Genomic DNA, 15,897 nt, shown 5'->3' with positions numbered 1-15,897 from the left:
AAAAAAAAAAAAAAGGAAAGAAAAATGTTGGCAATGTATACCTCCAGGTGCTTTTCCAGGTTGGTTTGTTTGTCTTCACTGAACATAAATGTTTTTGTAGTTTAGAAAAAAATAACTTTAAAAGAAAGATCTGGTCTCTGTTATTGTGGAGTTTACATTCTGACCACAAGAAATGTGCTTAAGATAGTCCCAGGGCCAGGCCCCCAATTAAAAATTGTCATGTGCAGGGGTGCCACGGTGGTGCAGTCGGTTAAGTGTCCGACTCTCGGTTTTGGCTCAGATACTCTTGGTTTCGGCTCAGGTCATGATCTCAGTGTCGTGAGACCCGCCCACATCATCGGGCTCCACACAGCGGGGAGTCTGTTCAAGATTCTCTCTCCCCCTCTTCATCTGCACCTCCTGCTCATGCTCTATCTCTCTAAAATAATAAAATCTTAAAAATTAAAAAAAAATTAGGGGCACCTGGGTGGCTCAGTCGTTAAGTGTCTGCCTTCGGCTCAGGTCATGATCCCAAGGTCCTGGGATCGAGCCCCACATCAGGTTCCCCGCTCAGCGGGAAGCCTGCTTCTCCCTCTCCCATTCCCCCTGCTTGTGTTCCCTCTCTTGCTATCTCTCTATCATATAAATAAATAAAATCTTTTAAAAATAAATAAATAAATAAATAAAAAATAAAATGCACATAAAAATGAAACTGTCATGTGCAGGGGCGCCTGGTCGGCGTGGTAAGTGGAGCGTGCATCTCTTGATCTTGAGGTTGTGAGTTCGAGCCCCACATTAGGTATAGAGATTACTTAAAAATCTTAAAAAAATTTTTTTTTTAAATTGTCATGTGCAACCATAGACAGACACTCAAACAATGCCCCTTCCCTAATGCCCCTTAAATACCTGAGGAAGTTTTCTTGCAGTCCCTTTAGGTACTCATCAAAATAATTCCATTCATTCCTGTGGAGCCAGCTCAGTTGGTGGAGGTTGTCCCTCCGCTTCTTCATGTTGCTCAGGGTCAGGTTGATGACCTCAGCATACGTCAGGACGGACTCAGTGGCATCAGCCGTCAAGGAAAAGCCCATACTCTCAGTTGGTATTGACTGAGCGTTACCAGCAGAAGAGCCTACTGCATGGGGCGGGGGCTGGGGGGGGTGGAGATGGCAGAGTGGGGGAAATGACCTCTTTCTGGACCAGATCACTGAAATCTGGGCAGGAAAGGACTCCTGCTCTCTGGCCATGGCCTACTGGGAAAGGCAAGCGGATATCCTCCCCAATGGCCAGGTCATTCCCGGTCTTTTAATAAAGCCCTTCTCTCCTGCTGATGGAAGGGCTAGGAAATGCTCTTTTCAGACTGCTGTCTAAAATTCTCACTCCACTTATCATGGGAAGCACTTCGTAATGTATAGAGTTGTCATAGCACTATGTCGTACACCTGAAACTAATAAGTTGTGAGTCACCTATACTTCAATAAAAAAAATAAGCAAATAAATACAATCCTTACTCTATTATTACAGTGGTGAAGAGGAATGGATTTCAACTGTCAGTCTCAAGCCTCATTCCCAACATCATGGAAGTTGATAAAAGATATTGAGCTCCGAGGGTAAGCGGTGCACATGAGATCTTAAGGTCAGTGGGTTGCTGAGCTGGACTCAAATCTGGGGCTGTGTATTCCCAACCCAGGCTCCTTCCACTATACTACACAGTCTACAGAGCACTGAGGTGATATATGGGAAAGTGCTTTATATACTAATAAAGTGCTATGAAATGTGAGCTGTTAGGCTTATAAATAAGTTTGGGGATAGGAGCTCTATAGACAAGTGCTACCTAGTTCATTGGGAAAGCTCCTCCTGATGGGGAGCTATGTGCAGACAGGTAACGTTTCAAGCACTTGTTACTTCTCAGGCTCTATCTAGGCCAAGCTTTTATTGTTACTGTGCCAGTACTCTGCAATAACAGCCCTAGAAGGCAGGTGTTGCTATCCCATTTTGGAGATGAAAAAAATGAGGCTCAGAAGTTTGTCTAAGATCACTCAGCTGGTCAACAGTTGAGTTGGTTCTTGAGTCCAGGAGGACTTGATTCCATATTCTGACCCCCTACAGTAAAGTGCTAGGACTTAGGACACCAACATGTCACATCTGTTTTCTTAAGATCTGTGTTGGTTACCAAATCTTTAAAATAAATGCCAGCAGGGCCAGAGATCTGCTGATGTATCTGGAGGAGGGGTGTGTGTGTGTGGAGGATGGTAGAAGAAACACACGTCTGGACCCCAAATCCTGATCAATACATACTCTGGGGTCAATGAGCATCTGGGAGTCATTACTGAGCTGCAAAGCATGTTCGAGTACCTAGTTAGCATTCTCTCTGGTAGATAGGAAGAGATTTTGCGAGGCCGACTTGGAACTAAAGCGCGCAAGATTCTGAGCCTTAGGCTCATATCAATGGCTACCCTTGACGGGCACGCGCTATGTGCCAGGCACTGGGTTAAGGACTGGGTGCCTTTCCACATCCTTGCTTCTGGGAGGAGGAAGCAGAGGCCTGGAATAATATGTGCCCTGCCCATGGTGGAAAGGATATGGGATGCTCTTGGTTCTTTCCCTCCTGACTATCAACACGTCTTTGCCACAATGCTGCAGACAGGCGTAATTCTGGAGGAAGTACACAATCAGAGGGCTCTTCCCATAAAGGTTGAAGAAGTTTGAAATCAGCTCAGGGCTTTTGCAGGCTGGGTGAGACTGAGTAGGAAAGAGAGTGGAAAAAATTACAGATTGTCATTGTTACAACATGGATTAAGAAACGTAAAGGTAATAATGTTCTTTGTCCAGTAACTCCAATTTTAGGATACTACCCTAAGGAAATTACCCAAATTAAAGAAAAAAGATTTAAGTACTAAGATGCTTGCTGCAGAGATATTGACTATAGCAAAAGATTAGAATAACCTGAATGTTCAAGAAGATACTGATATTTCTATCCCAAGGAATAGTTATGCTGCTATTAAAATGTTTATGAAGAGTTGGTCCTAAGAAATAGCTTCAGATCTAATAGTAGATTTAAAAATTGAGACGCAGGGGCACCTGGGTGGCTCAGTCAGTTAGGCATCTGCCTTCGGCTCAGATCATGATCTCAGGGGCCCGGGATTGAGCCCCATGTCTGCCTCCCCGGTGAGCAATGAGTCTGCTTCTCTCTCTGACCCTCCCCACCCTCATGCTCTCTCTCTCTCTCAAATAAATAAATAAATAAAATCTTAAAAAACAGAACAAAACAAAACAAAACAAATAGGGCACCTGCGTGGCTCAGTCGGTTAAGGTCTGCCTTCTGCTCAGGTCATGATCCCGGAGTCCTGGGATCGAGCCCCGCATTGGGCTCCCTGCTCAGCAGAGAGCCTGCTTCTCCCTCTGCCCCTGCCCCCCACTCCTCTCTCACTCTCTCTCTCAAATAAATAAGTAAAATATTAAAAATAAATGAAAAAAATTGAGATGCAAAGTCGGGTAGATAGCATTATATATTCTCTATGAAACAGTTAAAAAGAAAGATAGGAGACTGGAAGCATAGTTACCAAAATGTTAATGATTCATTCAGCAAATATTTATTGGGTCACTATCATGTATAAACACTGTTCTAGGTGCTAGAGATTTAACCAAGAAGAGGATAAATTCCAGCCCTCACGCAGCTTGCCATTACACTCGAGAAAAGACAATAAACAATTCAACAAATAGAGGAATAGCGTAACATTATGGAATAATAGGTGCTTCAAATAAGAATCAAGCAGGGTGGGGCGCCTGGGTGGCTCAGTCGGTTAAGCGACTGCCTTCGGCTCAGGTCATGATCCCGGGGTCCTGGGATTGAGCCCCACATTGGGCTCCCTGCTCGGCGGGAAGCCTGCTTCTCCCTTTCCCACTCCCCCTGCTTGTGTTCCCCCTCTTGCTGTCTCTCTGTCAAATAAATAAATAAAATCTTCAAAAAAAAAAAAAAGAATCAAGCAGGGCAAGGGGTGGAGGGTGGTGGGAAGGGAGACTGGGGAGGAGAGGAACCCTTTCCATGGGGTGGTCAGGGAGGGCCATGAGAAGGTAAGGAATGAAGATCTTTTCTAAGTGTGATGGAAGCCACTGGAAGGTTTGAGCTGGGGTTCAACAGATTGGATTAATTTCTCTCCCACTCCTTTTGACTGGTGTGTAGAGAAAGCGGCCGTGAAGAGTGGTCAAGAGGTCTCTGCAGGGGTGGGGGGTGCTGGGCTGGGGCTGAGCTGAGCAGTTGCAGAGAGGGGTTAGAAGTGATGGAATTGGGGGGCGCCTGGGTGGCTCAGTCGTTAAGCGTCTGCCTTCGGCTCAGGTCATGATCTCAGGGTCCTGGGATCGAGCCCCGCATCGGGCTCCCTGCTCTGCGGGAAGCCTGCTTCTCTGTCTCCCACTCCCCCTGCTTGTGTTCCCTCTCTCGCTATCTCTCTCTCTGTCAAACGAATAAATAAAAATCTTTAAAAAAAAAAAAAAAGAAGTGATGGAATTGGCAATCTGCTGTGAAAGCAGAATTGGCAGGATTTGCTGGAGGACTTGACATTGAGTGTGAGGAGAGAAGTCAAGGATGACTCTAAAGATGTAGGTGCCAGTTGTTCGGGTGGGAGGATCCAGGAAGGAACAGGTTGGTGGGGCAGGAAAATCAAAAAGTCTGCTTCGGGGGCGCCTGGGTGGTTCAGTTGGTTAAGCGACTGCCTTCGGCTCAGGTCATGATCCTGGAGTCCCGGGATCGAGTCCCGCATCGGGCTCCCTGCTCGGCGGGGAGTCTGCTTCTCCCTCTGACCCTCCTCCCTCTCATGCTCTCTGTCTCTCATTCTCTCTGTCTCAAATAAATAAATAAAATCTTTAAAAAAAAAAAAGTCTGCTTCGGTCATGCTATAGTTGAGAGGAAGTATCTCAGGAAAGAGAACGGGCTGGGGCCAAGAGTGACTTGTTTTCCTTGCTTATTATTCCTCTGCCTTTTTCCAACAATGCAATAATGAGTATGTACTACTTTTGTATTTAAAGAAACAATACACTTTAAAGAAGCAGATATAATTTAACTAAAAAAGTCTGCCCCATGAATAAGGGCTGTGACAACACCTGAGTGCACTATTCTCTAGTACTTTCCATTTTAATTGCTTCATGAGATTTTTTTTTTCTATCTATAGCACCGTCTCTTAAACCTCATCACTTTGACATGTTGGGCCAGATAATTCTTTGTGGCAGGAGCTGTCCTGTGCATAGTAGGATGTTGAGCAGCATCCCTGGTCTCTAGATGCTAGTAGGACTCTGTCTCCTCCTTCACCCCCAGTTGTGACGACCTGAATTGTCTCTAGGTGTGGCCAAGTCTCCTAGCAGGCAAACTCGCCTGCAGTGGAGAACTACTATTTAACAGCAAGATCCCACTGGGTTCACAGAAAGTTGAGGCTAATAAGGAACCCTACCGCCAAACTGGGGGCCGATCTGTGTTTGGTCTCCAGTGAAATGCGGGCAACAAGGAAAAAAAATATTGCAATAAATCTGATATAGAGTACGCTTATTCACTTTAAGGCCTTTCTTTTATTCTGAGATTACCTTTTCTCCTTTTTTGTGCTAATGACCTTTCTTCTATGAAACAATGGTGATGGTAGATAAGCAGTCATTTTGCTTTAATGAACTTTAGTTAAAATTTTTTTTTCAAAGTCTAGAAAATTCCAAAGTGAATCCAGGATCTACTGATTTAGTTCTACATTTATCCTAGAGTTATTCTTTTGGCTGCCCAGAATCCATCCTCCTTTCCTGACAGGCCCTGATTCTTGTGCTTGGGGGAGTTTACCTGCCCTCTACTGCATTTGAGTTTAAGGGAACTGTGAAGTCAACCTGCTCCCCCATGAGGGCACTGGAGGGGTCCTCAGAGGCCTTCACAGGCTCTGCCAGGGCCTACCTCCACCTACCCAGCTAGAGCCAGGGCTCATGGAATCAGCTTTGGTCAGTCAAAACTCCTGCTCCTGGGATTTTGAATCTTGAGTGGGGTAAAATATAGACTGCAAACACATGGGGGTTCACCCATCCCAGGCACGTCACCTTGAAGAGATGGTTTGAGGGTTGAAACTGCCATGATTCTTCTCCTCGTGCCTGGACTCAATTTCAGACTTTCTAGCTTACTCAGTGTTCTTCCAGTTTTTGTTCAAGTTGGCCAAGGACAGAGTGGGAAACGTTCAGAGGAGAATCTCTCTTTAGTGCTTTGGAAGAAGGTGGGGAAAAAAGATACTTCTTTGACAATTCCTCAAACAGGCCTGATTTAGTGAAAATGAAGAGCAGGAACACATTGAAGCTGTGAAGGGATCCAAAGGCAGTCCTGGGTCAGCAGTGAGCCCCTATCCTAGCTTCAATCCATCCTCGGATGTTGCTGCTTTGCATAATGTGGTAACAGTTAAAGGTGTGGATGAAGCAACCATCATTGACATTCTAACTAAGAGGAACAATGCACAGTCCTTGGCAGATCAAAGCAGCATATCTCCAGGAAAAAGGAAAGCCCCTGGATGAAGCTCTGAAGAAAGCCCCTTCTGGTCACCTCGAGGAAGTTGTTTTGGCTCTATTAAAAACTCCAGCCCAGTTCGATGCTGGTGAACTTTGTGCTGCCACGAAGGGCCTTGGAACTGATGAAGACACTCTGGATGAAATTTTGGTATTGAGAACTAACAAAGAAATCAGAGAAATTAACAGAGTCTATAGAGAAGAACTAAAGAGAGATCTGGCTAAAGATATCACCTCGGACACATCTGGAGATTATTGGAACGCTCTGCTTTCTCTGGCTAAGGGTGACCTATCTGAGGATTTTGGCTTGAATGACGACTTGGCTGATACGGATGCTAGGGCTTTATATGAAGCAGAAGAAAGGAGAAAAGGGACAGATGTGAATGTGTTCATTACCATCCTTACCACCAGAACCTATCCCCATCTTCGCCAAGTGTTTCAGAAGTACAGCAAGTACAGTAAGCATGACATGAACAAAGTTCTGGACCTGGAGATGAAAGGTGACATTGACAAATGCCTCACGACTACCGTGAAGTGTACCACAAGCAAACCGATGTTCTTCGCCAAGAAGCTTCATCAGGCCATGAAGGGTTCTGGACCTCAGAATTATGGTTTCCTGCTCTGAAATCTACATGAATGACATCAAAGCATGCTACCAGAAATTGTATGGTCTCTCTCTCTGCCAAGCCATCCTAGATGAAACCAAGGGAGATTATGAAAAAATCCTGGTGGCTCTCTGTGGAGACTAACATTCCTTTGGTGATCGCAAGCTTCTTGATCAGAAGACTTTTTAATCATATCATTTCATTCTATATCATAGACTTAAACAGGAAAGTTTTCTCAGCAGGATTACAGTCTAGCTAAATGCTTTCTGAAAAATATAGCCTATAAATCATTTTTATATCACAACTCCATATAATAGAAGTTTTTTTAAAACTATATTTATCCCAAATTATAAAAACCTCATAAACAGGTTGTTCTAGTAACATTACCTGAGAAAGATGTTTGTGCAGTAGAAAATAAAATGATTTTGCAGGACAAAAAAAAAAAAGTTGGCCAAGGACAGATTTTGTTATTTATAAGCAAAGAATTCCAACTAATATACTTCTTTCGATAATATTCTCAACAGGTAATTGTCCATTTTGCTTCCCTAACTTTGAAATAAGAAACATACTACCTTCAGAAACATCCATGTTGGTAAGCATCTGATTTCTCCTCACAGGTGGGAGTCAGGGACGGGGCCTTGGGTACCGGGACCTGGGGATAGGAGTGGAAAGGGCTGGCTGCTAACCACAGCACTGGGCCAAGGCTGGCCAGTGTGCAAGACGAGAAGTTCTGAAACATCAGAACCAAGGGGCAGGAGGAAAGCACAGTAGGAGCTAGAGTGAAGGGTTGGCATCAGAGACCTGGCAGGAGGAAGGAGTTGGTTTGAGATCCAGAGACGGAACAAGACCAGCAGATGGTCTGCAGCAGAGCCAGGGGGTAAAGCTGGTTTAAAATGGCAACTTGGACCCTTAGGAAGTTCCTTCTTAGCCTAGATAAAAATCTGACTCTCTAATTCCAACCCATCTTCCTCCAGAACCATGTGTTACAGAATGGTCCTTAAAATATTGGAGGAGAGGGCGCCTGGGTGGCTCAGTTGGTTAAGCGACTGCCTTCGGCTCAGGTCATGATCCTGGAGTCCCTGGATCGAGTCCTACATTGGGCTCCCTGCTCGGCAGGGAGTCTGCTTCTCCCTCTGGCCCTCCCCCCTCTCATGTGCTCTCTCTCATTCTCTCTCTCTCAAATAAATAAATAAATAAAATCTTTAAAAAAAAAATATTGGAGGAGAGCCCTTGATCTTCTCTATATCTTGTCTTCTCCAACCTAAACATCCCTAGTGCTTTCAGTAATTCCTGGACAGACAGACTCCAGCCAGGCCCCTCCTTCTGCACGTTTGTTCAATGAAATGTTTTGAAACGGGACTGTCCTCTTTCTCATTCTGGACCAACAGAACTTCCTTTTTAGAAGTTTTTTCTTTTGACACTTAGAGATCATTTTTCTGATATCTCTGAGGATGAAAACCTCTATTATTTTTTTACAAAATAAATTCATGTTCACCATGAGAAATTCATATAATAATTTATTTTTTATTTATATTTTTAAATTTTTTTTAGATATTTATTTATTTGACAGAGAGAGACACAGCGAGAGAGGGAACACAAGCAGGGGGAGTGGGAGAGGGAGAAGCAGGCTTCCCGCGGAGAAGGGAGCCCGATGCGGGGCTCGATCCCAGGACCCCGAGATCATGACCTGAGCAGAAGGCAGACGCTTAACGAGAGCCACCCAGGCACCCCCATATAATAATTTAAAAAGGTGAAAAGTAAAAGAGAAAAGTCTTCCTCATGCCCACTTGCAGCCCTAAGAATAAATACTATGAACACTTTTCTGGGTATCCTCCCAAGCCTTCTTGTACGCACAGACCAATTTTATACCAAAAATATATTTCAAAAATAAAAATGGAATCATTCTCTATATAATGTCTTACCACTTTAATTTTTCATTCACCAGCACCTAAATACATTACCTGTAATATTCTCTTGATTTATGAACTTTAGACATTGTCAACTAACTTCTTTCATATTAGAAGTTATAAATCTGTCTCACTAGATTCATATATGTTGTCTACCTTGGATTTGGTTTCCTCTACCCTTCAAAATTCCTATATATATAAATTCCCCAACTGACCAATGTTGACCCATAAGTAGGGACATCTCTATGCCCCTATTCAGCAGGAAGAAGTTACAGAAGATAAGACTTTCCACCCTCGGCAACCTTAAAAGATTTAAAGATTTTATTTATTTATTTGACCGAGAGAGAGAGCACAAGTAGGCAGAGCGGCAGGCAGAGGGAGAGGGAAAAGCAGGCTCTCTGCTGAACAGGGAACCTGATGTGGGGCTCGATCCCAGGACCCCCGGACCATGACCTGAGCCGAAGGCAGACGCTTAACCAACTGAGCCACCCAGGCGCCCTGGCAACCTTAAAAGATTTAAAGGTCAAAACTGGGGGCGCCTGGGTGGCTCAGTCATTAAGTGTCTGCTTTGGCTCAGGTCGTGATCCCAGGGTCCTGGGATCGAGCCCCGCATCAGGCTCCCTGTTCCGCGGGAAGCTTGCTTCTCCCTCTCCCACTCCCCCTGCTTGTGTTCCCTCTCTCACTGTGTCTCTCTCTGTCAAATAAATAAATAAAATCTTAAAAAAAAAAAAATGCCCTTTGTACCTTAAAAAAAAAAGTGGGGCACCTGGGTGGCTCAGTCATTAAGCATCTGCCTTGGGCTCAGGTCATGATCCTAGGTTCCTGGGATCGAGCCCCACATCAGGCTCCCTGCTCAGTGGGAGGCCTGCTTCTCCCTCTCCCACTCCCCCTGCTTGTGTTCCCTCTCTCCCTCTCTGTCAAGTAAATAAGTAGAATCTTAAAAAAAAAAAAAGCAAAAAAGCAAACAAACAGAAAAACCTGTTTCATTGTTTTTTTCTTTTATTACTATGTTATGTTAATCACCATACTGTTTCATTATTTTTAATAGCAGCAGCATCCATATTATGGACATTTCACAATTTATTTTTTTATCTATGGAAATTTAAGTTTTCCTCATTTTTTTTTCTAGTCCAGGTTTATGTAATGGATGGCCATGTATGAACCTTTCTACAGGATAAATTATCTGAAATGGAATTGCTAGGGGCGCCTGGGTGGCTCAGTCGTTAAGCGTCTGCCTTCGGCTCAGGTCATGATCCCGGGGTCCTGGGATCGAGCCCCGCATCGGGCTCCCTGCTCAGCGGAAAGCCTGCTCCTCCCTCTCCCACTCCCCCTGCTTGTGTTCCCTCTCTCGCTGTGTCTCTCTCTGTCAAATAAATAAAATCTTTAAAAAAAAAAAAAAAAAAGAAATGGAATTGCTAGGTCATAGGTATATACATTTAAATTTTAATGGGACACTCTAAACTCATGATAAAACATCTAAAAAATGCTAGTAAATATTTTTAAAATCCTTTTCTTATTTTAAAAAGATTTTATTTATTTATTTATTTGACACAGAGAGAGAGAGCGCAAGCACAAGTAGGCAGAGCGCAAGCAGAGGGAGAGGGAGAAGCAGATTCCCTGCTGAGCAGAGACTGATGCATTTGATTTTTTTTTTTTTAAGATTATATTTATTTATTTGACAGAGACACACACAGCGAGAGAGGGAACACAAGCAGGGGGAGTGGGAGAGGGAGAAGCGACACCCTGCCGAGCAGAGAGCCCAATGCGGGGCTCAATCCCAGGACCCTGGGATCATGACCTGAGACAAAGACAGACGCCCAACCGACTGAACCACACAGGTGCCCCTTAAAATCCTTTTCAATGAATGGAGGAGCTTGCAAGAAAGTAAGGAAAATCCTTTGAGGTCTAGGGAAGTGAGGGAGCCCTGAAGTTGGATGTCTGGGTTGAGAACAACTTCAAAGGGAGGTAGAAATGAGAGTCATTTCCTTGTTCTTGGTGTTAAGCCAAAGGCTCTACTGTTCATTGTTCTGCAGGTTTTTTTATACTAATGTCTCTATCCAGTTACTGAGGCCCGCTTCCATTCCTCCTGTAGTGGGATCTAAAAAAATTGTCTTTGCTGGTACCAGAATTTACCACGGGGAGGGTGATGTAGAAAATGTTGGGGTTCGGAGCCTACAGCCAAGAAAGAATTCTTGGGACATCTTTGGTGCAAAAAGGTGGTTTTATGAAAGCAGGGGGACGGGACCTGTGATCAGGAAAAGGTGTACTGGGGTCATGAGGAGTGGCCCATTATAGACTTTCAAGTTGGGAGGGGGTTAGGGATAGTGTAAGTCTCTAAGGAATTTTGGAAGCAAGGTTCCCAGGACCTTAAGGGGCTAGCTGTTGTTAGGAAAAGGCCATTTATTACTGTCTAGTAAAACCCTAGTCATGAGACCCTTCAGACAGTGGGCCATATGCTTGGAGGATGATTGCTAACATCTATCTTGGGAGGTTTAGAGATAAAGGAAGTTTCCAAAGGAATTTTTTTTTTTTTTAAAGATTTTATTTATTTATTTGACAGAGGAGACACAGCGAGAGAGGGAACACAAGCAGGGGGAGTGGGAGAGGGAGAAGCAGGCTTCCCGTGGAGCAGGGAGCCCGATGCGGGGCTCGATCCCAGGACCCTGGGATCATGACCTGAGCCGAAGGCAGACGCTCGACGCACTGAGCCACCCAGGCGCCCCTCCAAAGGAATTTTTATATGTTAAAGTAGACTCACAGGATCCTAAGATTGCCTCTGCCCTTAGCAAAGTGTCGACATCGAGGTAGCTGAGCTCCCAGAGGAAGATCACTCTGCCTGTCTCAAGGATTGGTCAGTGGACTGTAAGCAGTAAGGAAATTTAATTTTGTTCTTTTGCCTTTGTTTCCCACATCAAGGGGACTGTCCTTGCTCAGGAACACACAGCAATTAGCTACTTGGTGAGAAGCTTAGAGCCAAAGGCAGAGTGAGGGTTATGCTGCTCTGCATCAGAAATGAGCAGGAGCTGGAGATGGGAGAAACAGAAAAGAGGAAAGAGGAGAGGGCTGGGGATAGGGTCTAACAGGTGGAGCAACTATAGGGTTTGTAAGAAGGGTAACTCACATGACTGTTCTAAGCACCCCCATAATAGGGTCCCCCTTCTTCCCACCTCTTTAAACCTAGTAATAATACCTTCTATCCATATAACACACACACACACACACACACAGGGTGTGTGTGGGTGGTTTTGCAAAAATGAAGGGAAGAGTTGAGTTCCATATTTGGGCTGCTGTGGTATGTGCAGAGCACATCTGGGACAGAAGAGGAGCTCGGTGCCAGGAAAAACATAAACCCCCAGAGTTCACAGACATGTGGGGAGAGGACTGGGCTTCAAACATATCATATAGCAAATACTTGAGCCAATCTTTAGCTAAATTCAAAGGAGCAGAGTGACCCCCTGGTGACATCTGGTTATGTGAGTAAAGATATGCATTGTGAATAGGTGATAATATAAAAATACTGCGGGGCGCCTGGGTGGCTCAGATGGTTAAGCATCTGCCTTCGGCTCAGGTCATGATCCCAGGGTCTTGGGATCGAGTCCCGCATCAGGCTCCCTGCTAGGTGCGGAGCCTGCTTCTCCCTGTGCCTCTGCCTCTCTCTCTCTCTGTCTCTCTGACTCTCATGAATAAATAAATAAACCATTTAAAAAATATATAAATATAAAAATACTGCGGAAAAAGTTGGGAGAATTAGAGTGGTAAAGATCTTTCTTAGTAAGAAATGAAATCGAGAAGCCATAAGAGAGAAGACCAATCAATGTGGCTGTAAAAAAAATTACAATTTTCTCACAGAAAATACCATAAAGTAAAACGATTAAATAGTAAACGTTTTTGCCAAACATATGACTAAGAATGGAGCTTCTACAAATGAATAATGAGCAAAAGCCTAAAAACCTTAACCTCAGAAGTAGAAATATTTCTACTTAGAAAAAAACTAAAAACAAAAGACTAAGGCATTTCACAGAAATATAAGTTCCAACGTATTATATATATAGAAAAATGGGAGGGTGGCTCAGTTGATTAAATGGCGCCTTCAGCTCAGGTCGTGATCTCAGGGTCCTGGGATTGAGCCCCGCAGGCTCCCTGCCCTACCTCCCCCGCTTGTGCTCTCTCTCTCAAATAAATAAAATCTTTTAAAAAATAGACTTAACGGGGCGCCTGGGTGGCTCAGATGGTTAAGCGTCTGCCTTCGGCTCAGGTCATGATCCCGGGGTCCTGGATCGAGTCCCGCATCGGGCTCCCTGCTAGGTGGGGAGCCTGCTTCTCCCTCTGCCTCTGCCTCTCTCTCTCTCTCATGAATAAATAAATAAAACATTAAAAAAAAAATAGACTTAACTTCACTCATAATTAAAGCATTAATGTTGAAACAATAAAAAGTACCACTTCCCCCTCATGAGAACAGCAACAAGTAATTTGATAATGCATGACATTGGCAAAGGTACATGGAAGGTCTCTCATATGCTGCTGGTGGGAATATAAATTGGCACGACTTCACTGGAGAGCAATTTAAGATGTATTTTGATTTAGCAATTCTGCTTCCTACATGTGTATTTTTAGGAGTACAAATGTTTCCTACATGTGTATTTGTACATGTGAGCCTAGGAATGTTTCCTACATGTTTTTTTTTTTTTAAGATTTTATTTATTTATTTGACAGAGAGAGACACAGCAAGAAAGGGAGCACAAGCAGGGGGAGTGGGAGAGGGAGAAGCAGGCTTCCTGCTTGAGCAGAGAGCCCGATGTGGGGCTCAATTCCAGGACCCTGGGATCACGACCCGAGCTGAAGTCAGACACTTAATGACTGAGCCACCCAGGTGCCCCCCCTACATGTGTATTTGTACATGTGAGCCAAGAAACACATAAAAACTAAGATGTTCAAGGCAGCAGTATTTATAACAGCAAAGACTGGAAGAACCCACGTGTCTACTGATAGGAAAATGGTTAAGGAACTATGGAACACAGGTGTAAATGTGAAAACAGACTATGATGGACCTCCAGGTGCTCTCATACAGAACATTATGTAAGATACACTGAAGTCAGTATGGAGTCCGATTTAGAGCTTAGGATCTAGAGTCAGACTGCTCAAGCTAAAATTCTGGCCCTACTGTGACAACTCAACAACAAAAATAAGAACAACTCAATCTAAAAATGGGCAATAGATTGGAATAAACATTTCTCCAAGGAAGATACACAACTGCCAATAAACATATGAAAAGATGCTCAATATCACTAGTCATTAGGGAAACGGAAGTCAAAACCACAATGAGATACTTTTTTTTTTTTTAAGATTTTATTAATTTATTTGACAGAGACACAGCGAGAGAGGGAACACAAGCAGGGGGAGTGGGAGAGGGAGAAGCAGGCTTCCCGCTAAGCAGGGAGCCCGATGCGGGGCTCGATCCCAGGACCCTGGGGTCATGACCTGAGCCGAAGGCAGACACTTAACAACTGAGCCACCCAGGTGCCCTTATTTTCCCCATTTTATATAATAAGGTCAGAAAAGTTAAACAACCCGCTTAAGTAACACAGTTGATGAGATGCAGCACTGAGATTTGAACCCATGTCTGTCTGTCTTTTTTATCATGTCCTGCTACTTCTCAAAATTTCATTCCTAAATACTGAGGGGAAATAGGCAGCGGTAAAATATGGAGAAATGAGGAAGTTTCAAGAACTCCGAAGGTGCCATTGATGTAAATGACCATCTGAAGAGTTTTGTGGGGAAGTGTTAGGGGAGGGGAGGAGAAGAGGAAAGAACACACGTTAATCCAGGGCCTTTCAAGTTCTGGGGACTTTGCTAATGGCAAAGCTCACAGATGAAAAGCTCAGGCTCAGAGTCAGACAGATCTGCATGCAAGACTTGGCTTTATCTATTTACTTGCTTTGTGAATTTGGACAATGCTCTGAGCATCACTTCCCTCACTAATAAACTAAAGAAGAGCAGGAGTAATTATCTCAGAGAACCGTGAAAGTAAAAAAATATACGTACAGGTTTAGTTTGATATCTGACATATAGTAAGTGTTCATTACATGAACACTATCATCACTACCTCAGGTAAACCTCATAAGGACACCATGACCTAGGAATTGTCATCCCCATTTTCTAGAGTAGAAAACTGAGGCTCAGTGCTCTCTTTCCATTATGCCAAAGCTCCTGAATTCCAAGCAGTTAACTTAAATCCCTGGAGAAATCCAGATGAAACGCTCACTCAACTAAATGGTACCTACCTCACCCAGGAATTACCCTTGGGAGATTTCCTGACTGTATCACCCTAGTTTATAATCAGAAATACCCCAGTTCTTACCCTGACATCTTCACGGTGCTGGCTTTTCTCACCAGATCTCCTAGCCCCTCTTAGATCTCCTAGCCCCTCTTAAATCATCTCTACTATTAAATTTCCAATCATGTGCTCACCTGCTTGGGAAGCATATTCTCAAGTTCTCTTGCTTCTGATATCCTCTTGACTAGTTTTGCAGCTTTCCTCAAGACCAGAGTCTGACCATGATGCTCTGTCAATGCAATGTTAACAAGAAGAGGATCATTAGAGCTTTTCAGCTGTGATGAGAAAGTGTGTATTGCAGAAGATGTGGTATATATATGTACAATGGAATACTACTCAGCCATCAAAAAAATGAAATCTTGCCATTTGCAACGACATGAATGGAACTAGAGGGTATTGTGCTAAGCGAAATAAGTCAATCAGAGAAAGACAATTATATGATCTCACTGATATGTGGGATTTAAGAAACAAAGGGAGGGGCGCCTGGGTGGCTCAGTTGGTTAGGCGACTGCCTTCGGCTCAGGTCATGATCCTGGAGTCCCTGGATCGAGTCCCGTATC

General features: G+C 44.0%; 1 protein-coding gene and 1 pseudogene across 1 annotated transcript in view; one reads left to right on the top strand and one right to left on the bottom strand.

The window, feature by feature from the left end:
* The window catches only part of LOC145715902 (protein FAM227A-like), a 20,062-nt gene that overhangs the window by 2,085 nt on the left and 2,080 nt on the right, over positions 1-15,897 (bottom strand). The window contains exons 3-5 of the mRNA XM_081819003.1: positions 15,472-15,566; positions 2,560-2,717; positions 856-1,038 (exon numbers count right to left, since the gene is read on the bottom strand). Of these exons, the coding sequence (XP_081675129.1) occupies positions 856-1,038; positions 2,560-2,717; positions 15,472-15,566 (436 nt within the window). The remainder of the gene's footprint in view (positions 1-855; positions 1,039-2,559; positions 2,718-15,471; positions 15,567-15,897) is intronic.
* Positions 4,042-7,542, top strand: LOC145721834 (annexin A1 pseudogene; annotated as a pseudogene).

The sequence above is a fragment of the Leptonychotes weddellii genome, chromosome 5 (genome assembly GCF_054177405.1).
Source record: "Leptonychotes weddellii isolate Sample4059 chromosome 5, ASM5417740v2, whole genome shotgun sequence".
Classification (NCBI taxonomy): domain Eukaryota; kingdom Metazoa; phylum Chordata; class Mammalia; order Carnivora; family Phocidae; genus Leptonychotes; species Leptonychotes weddellii.
This window is presented reverse-complemented; position numbering and strand designations above follow the sequence as displayed.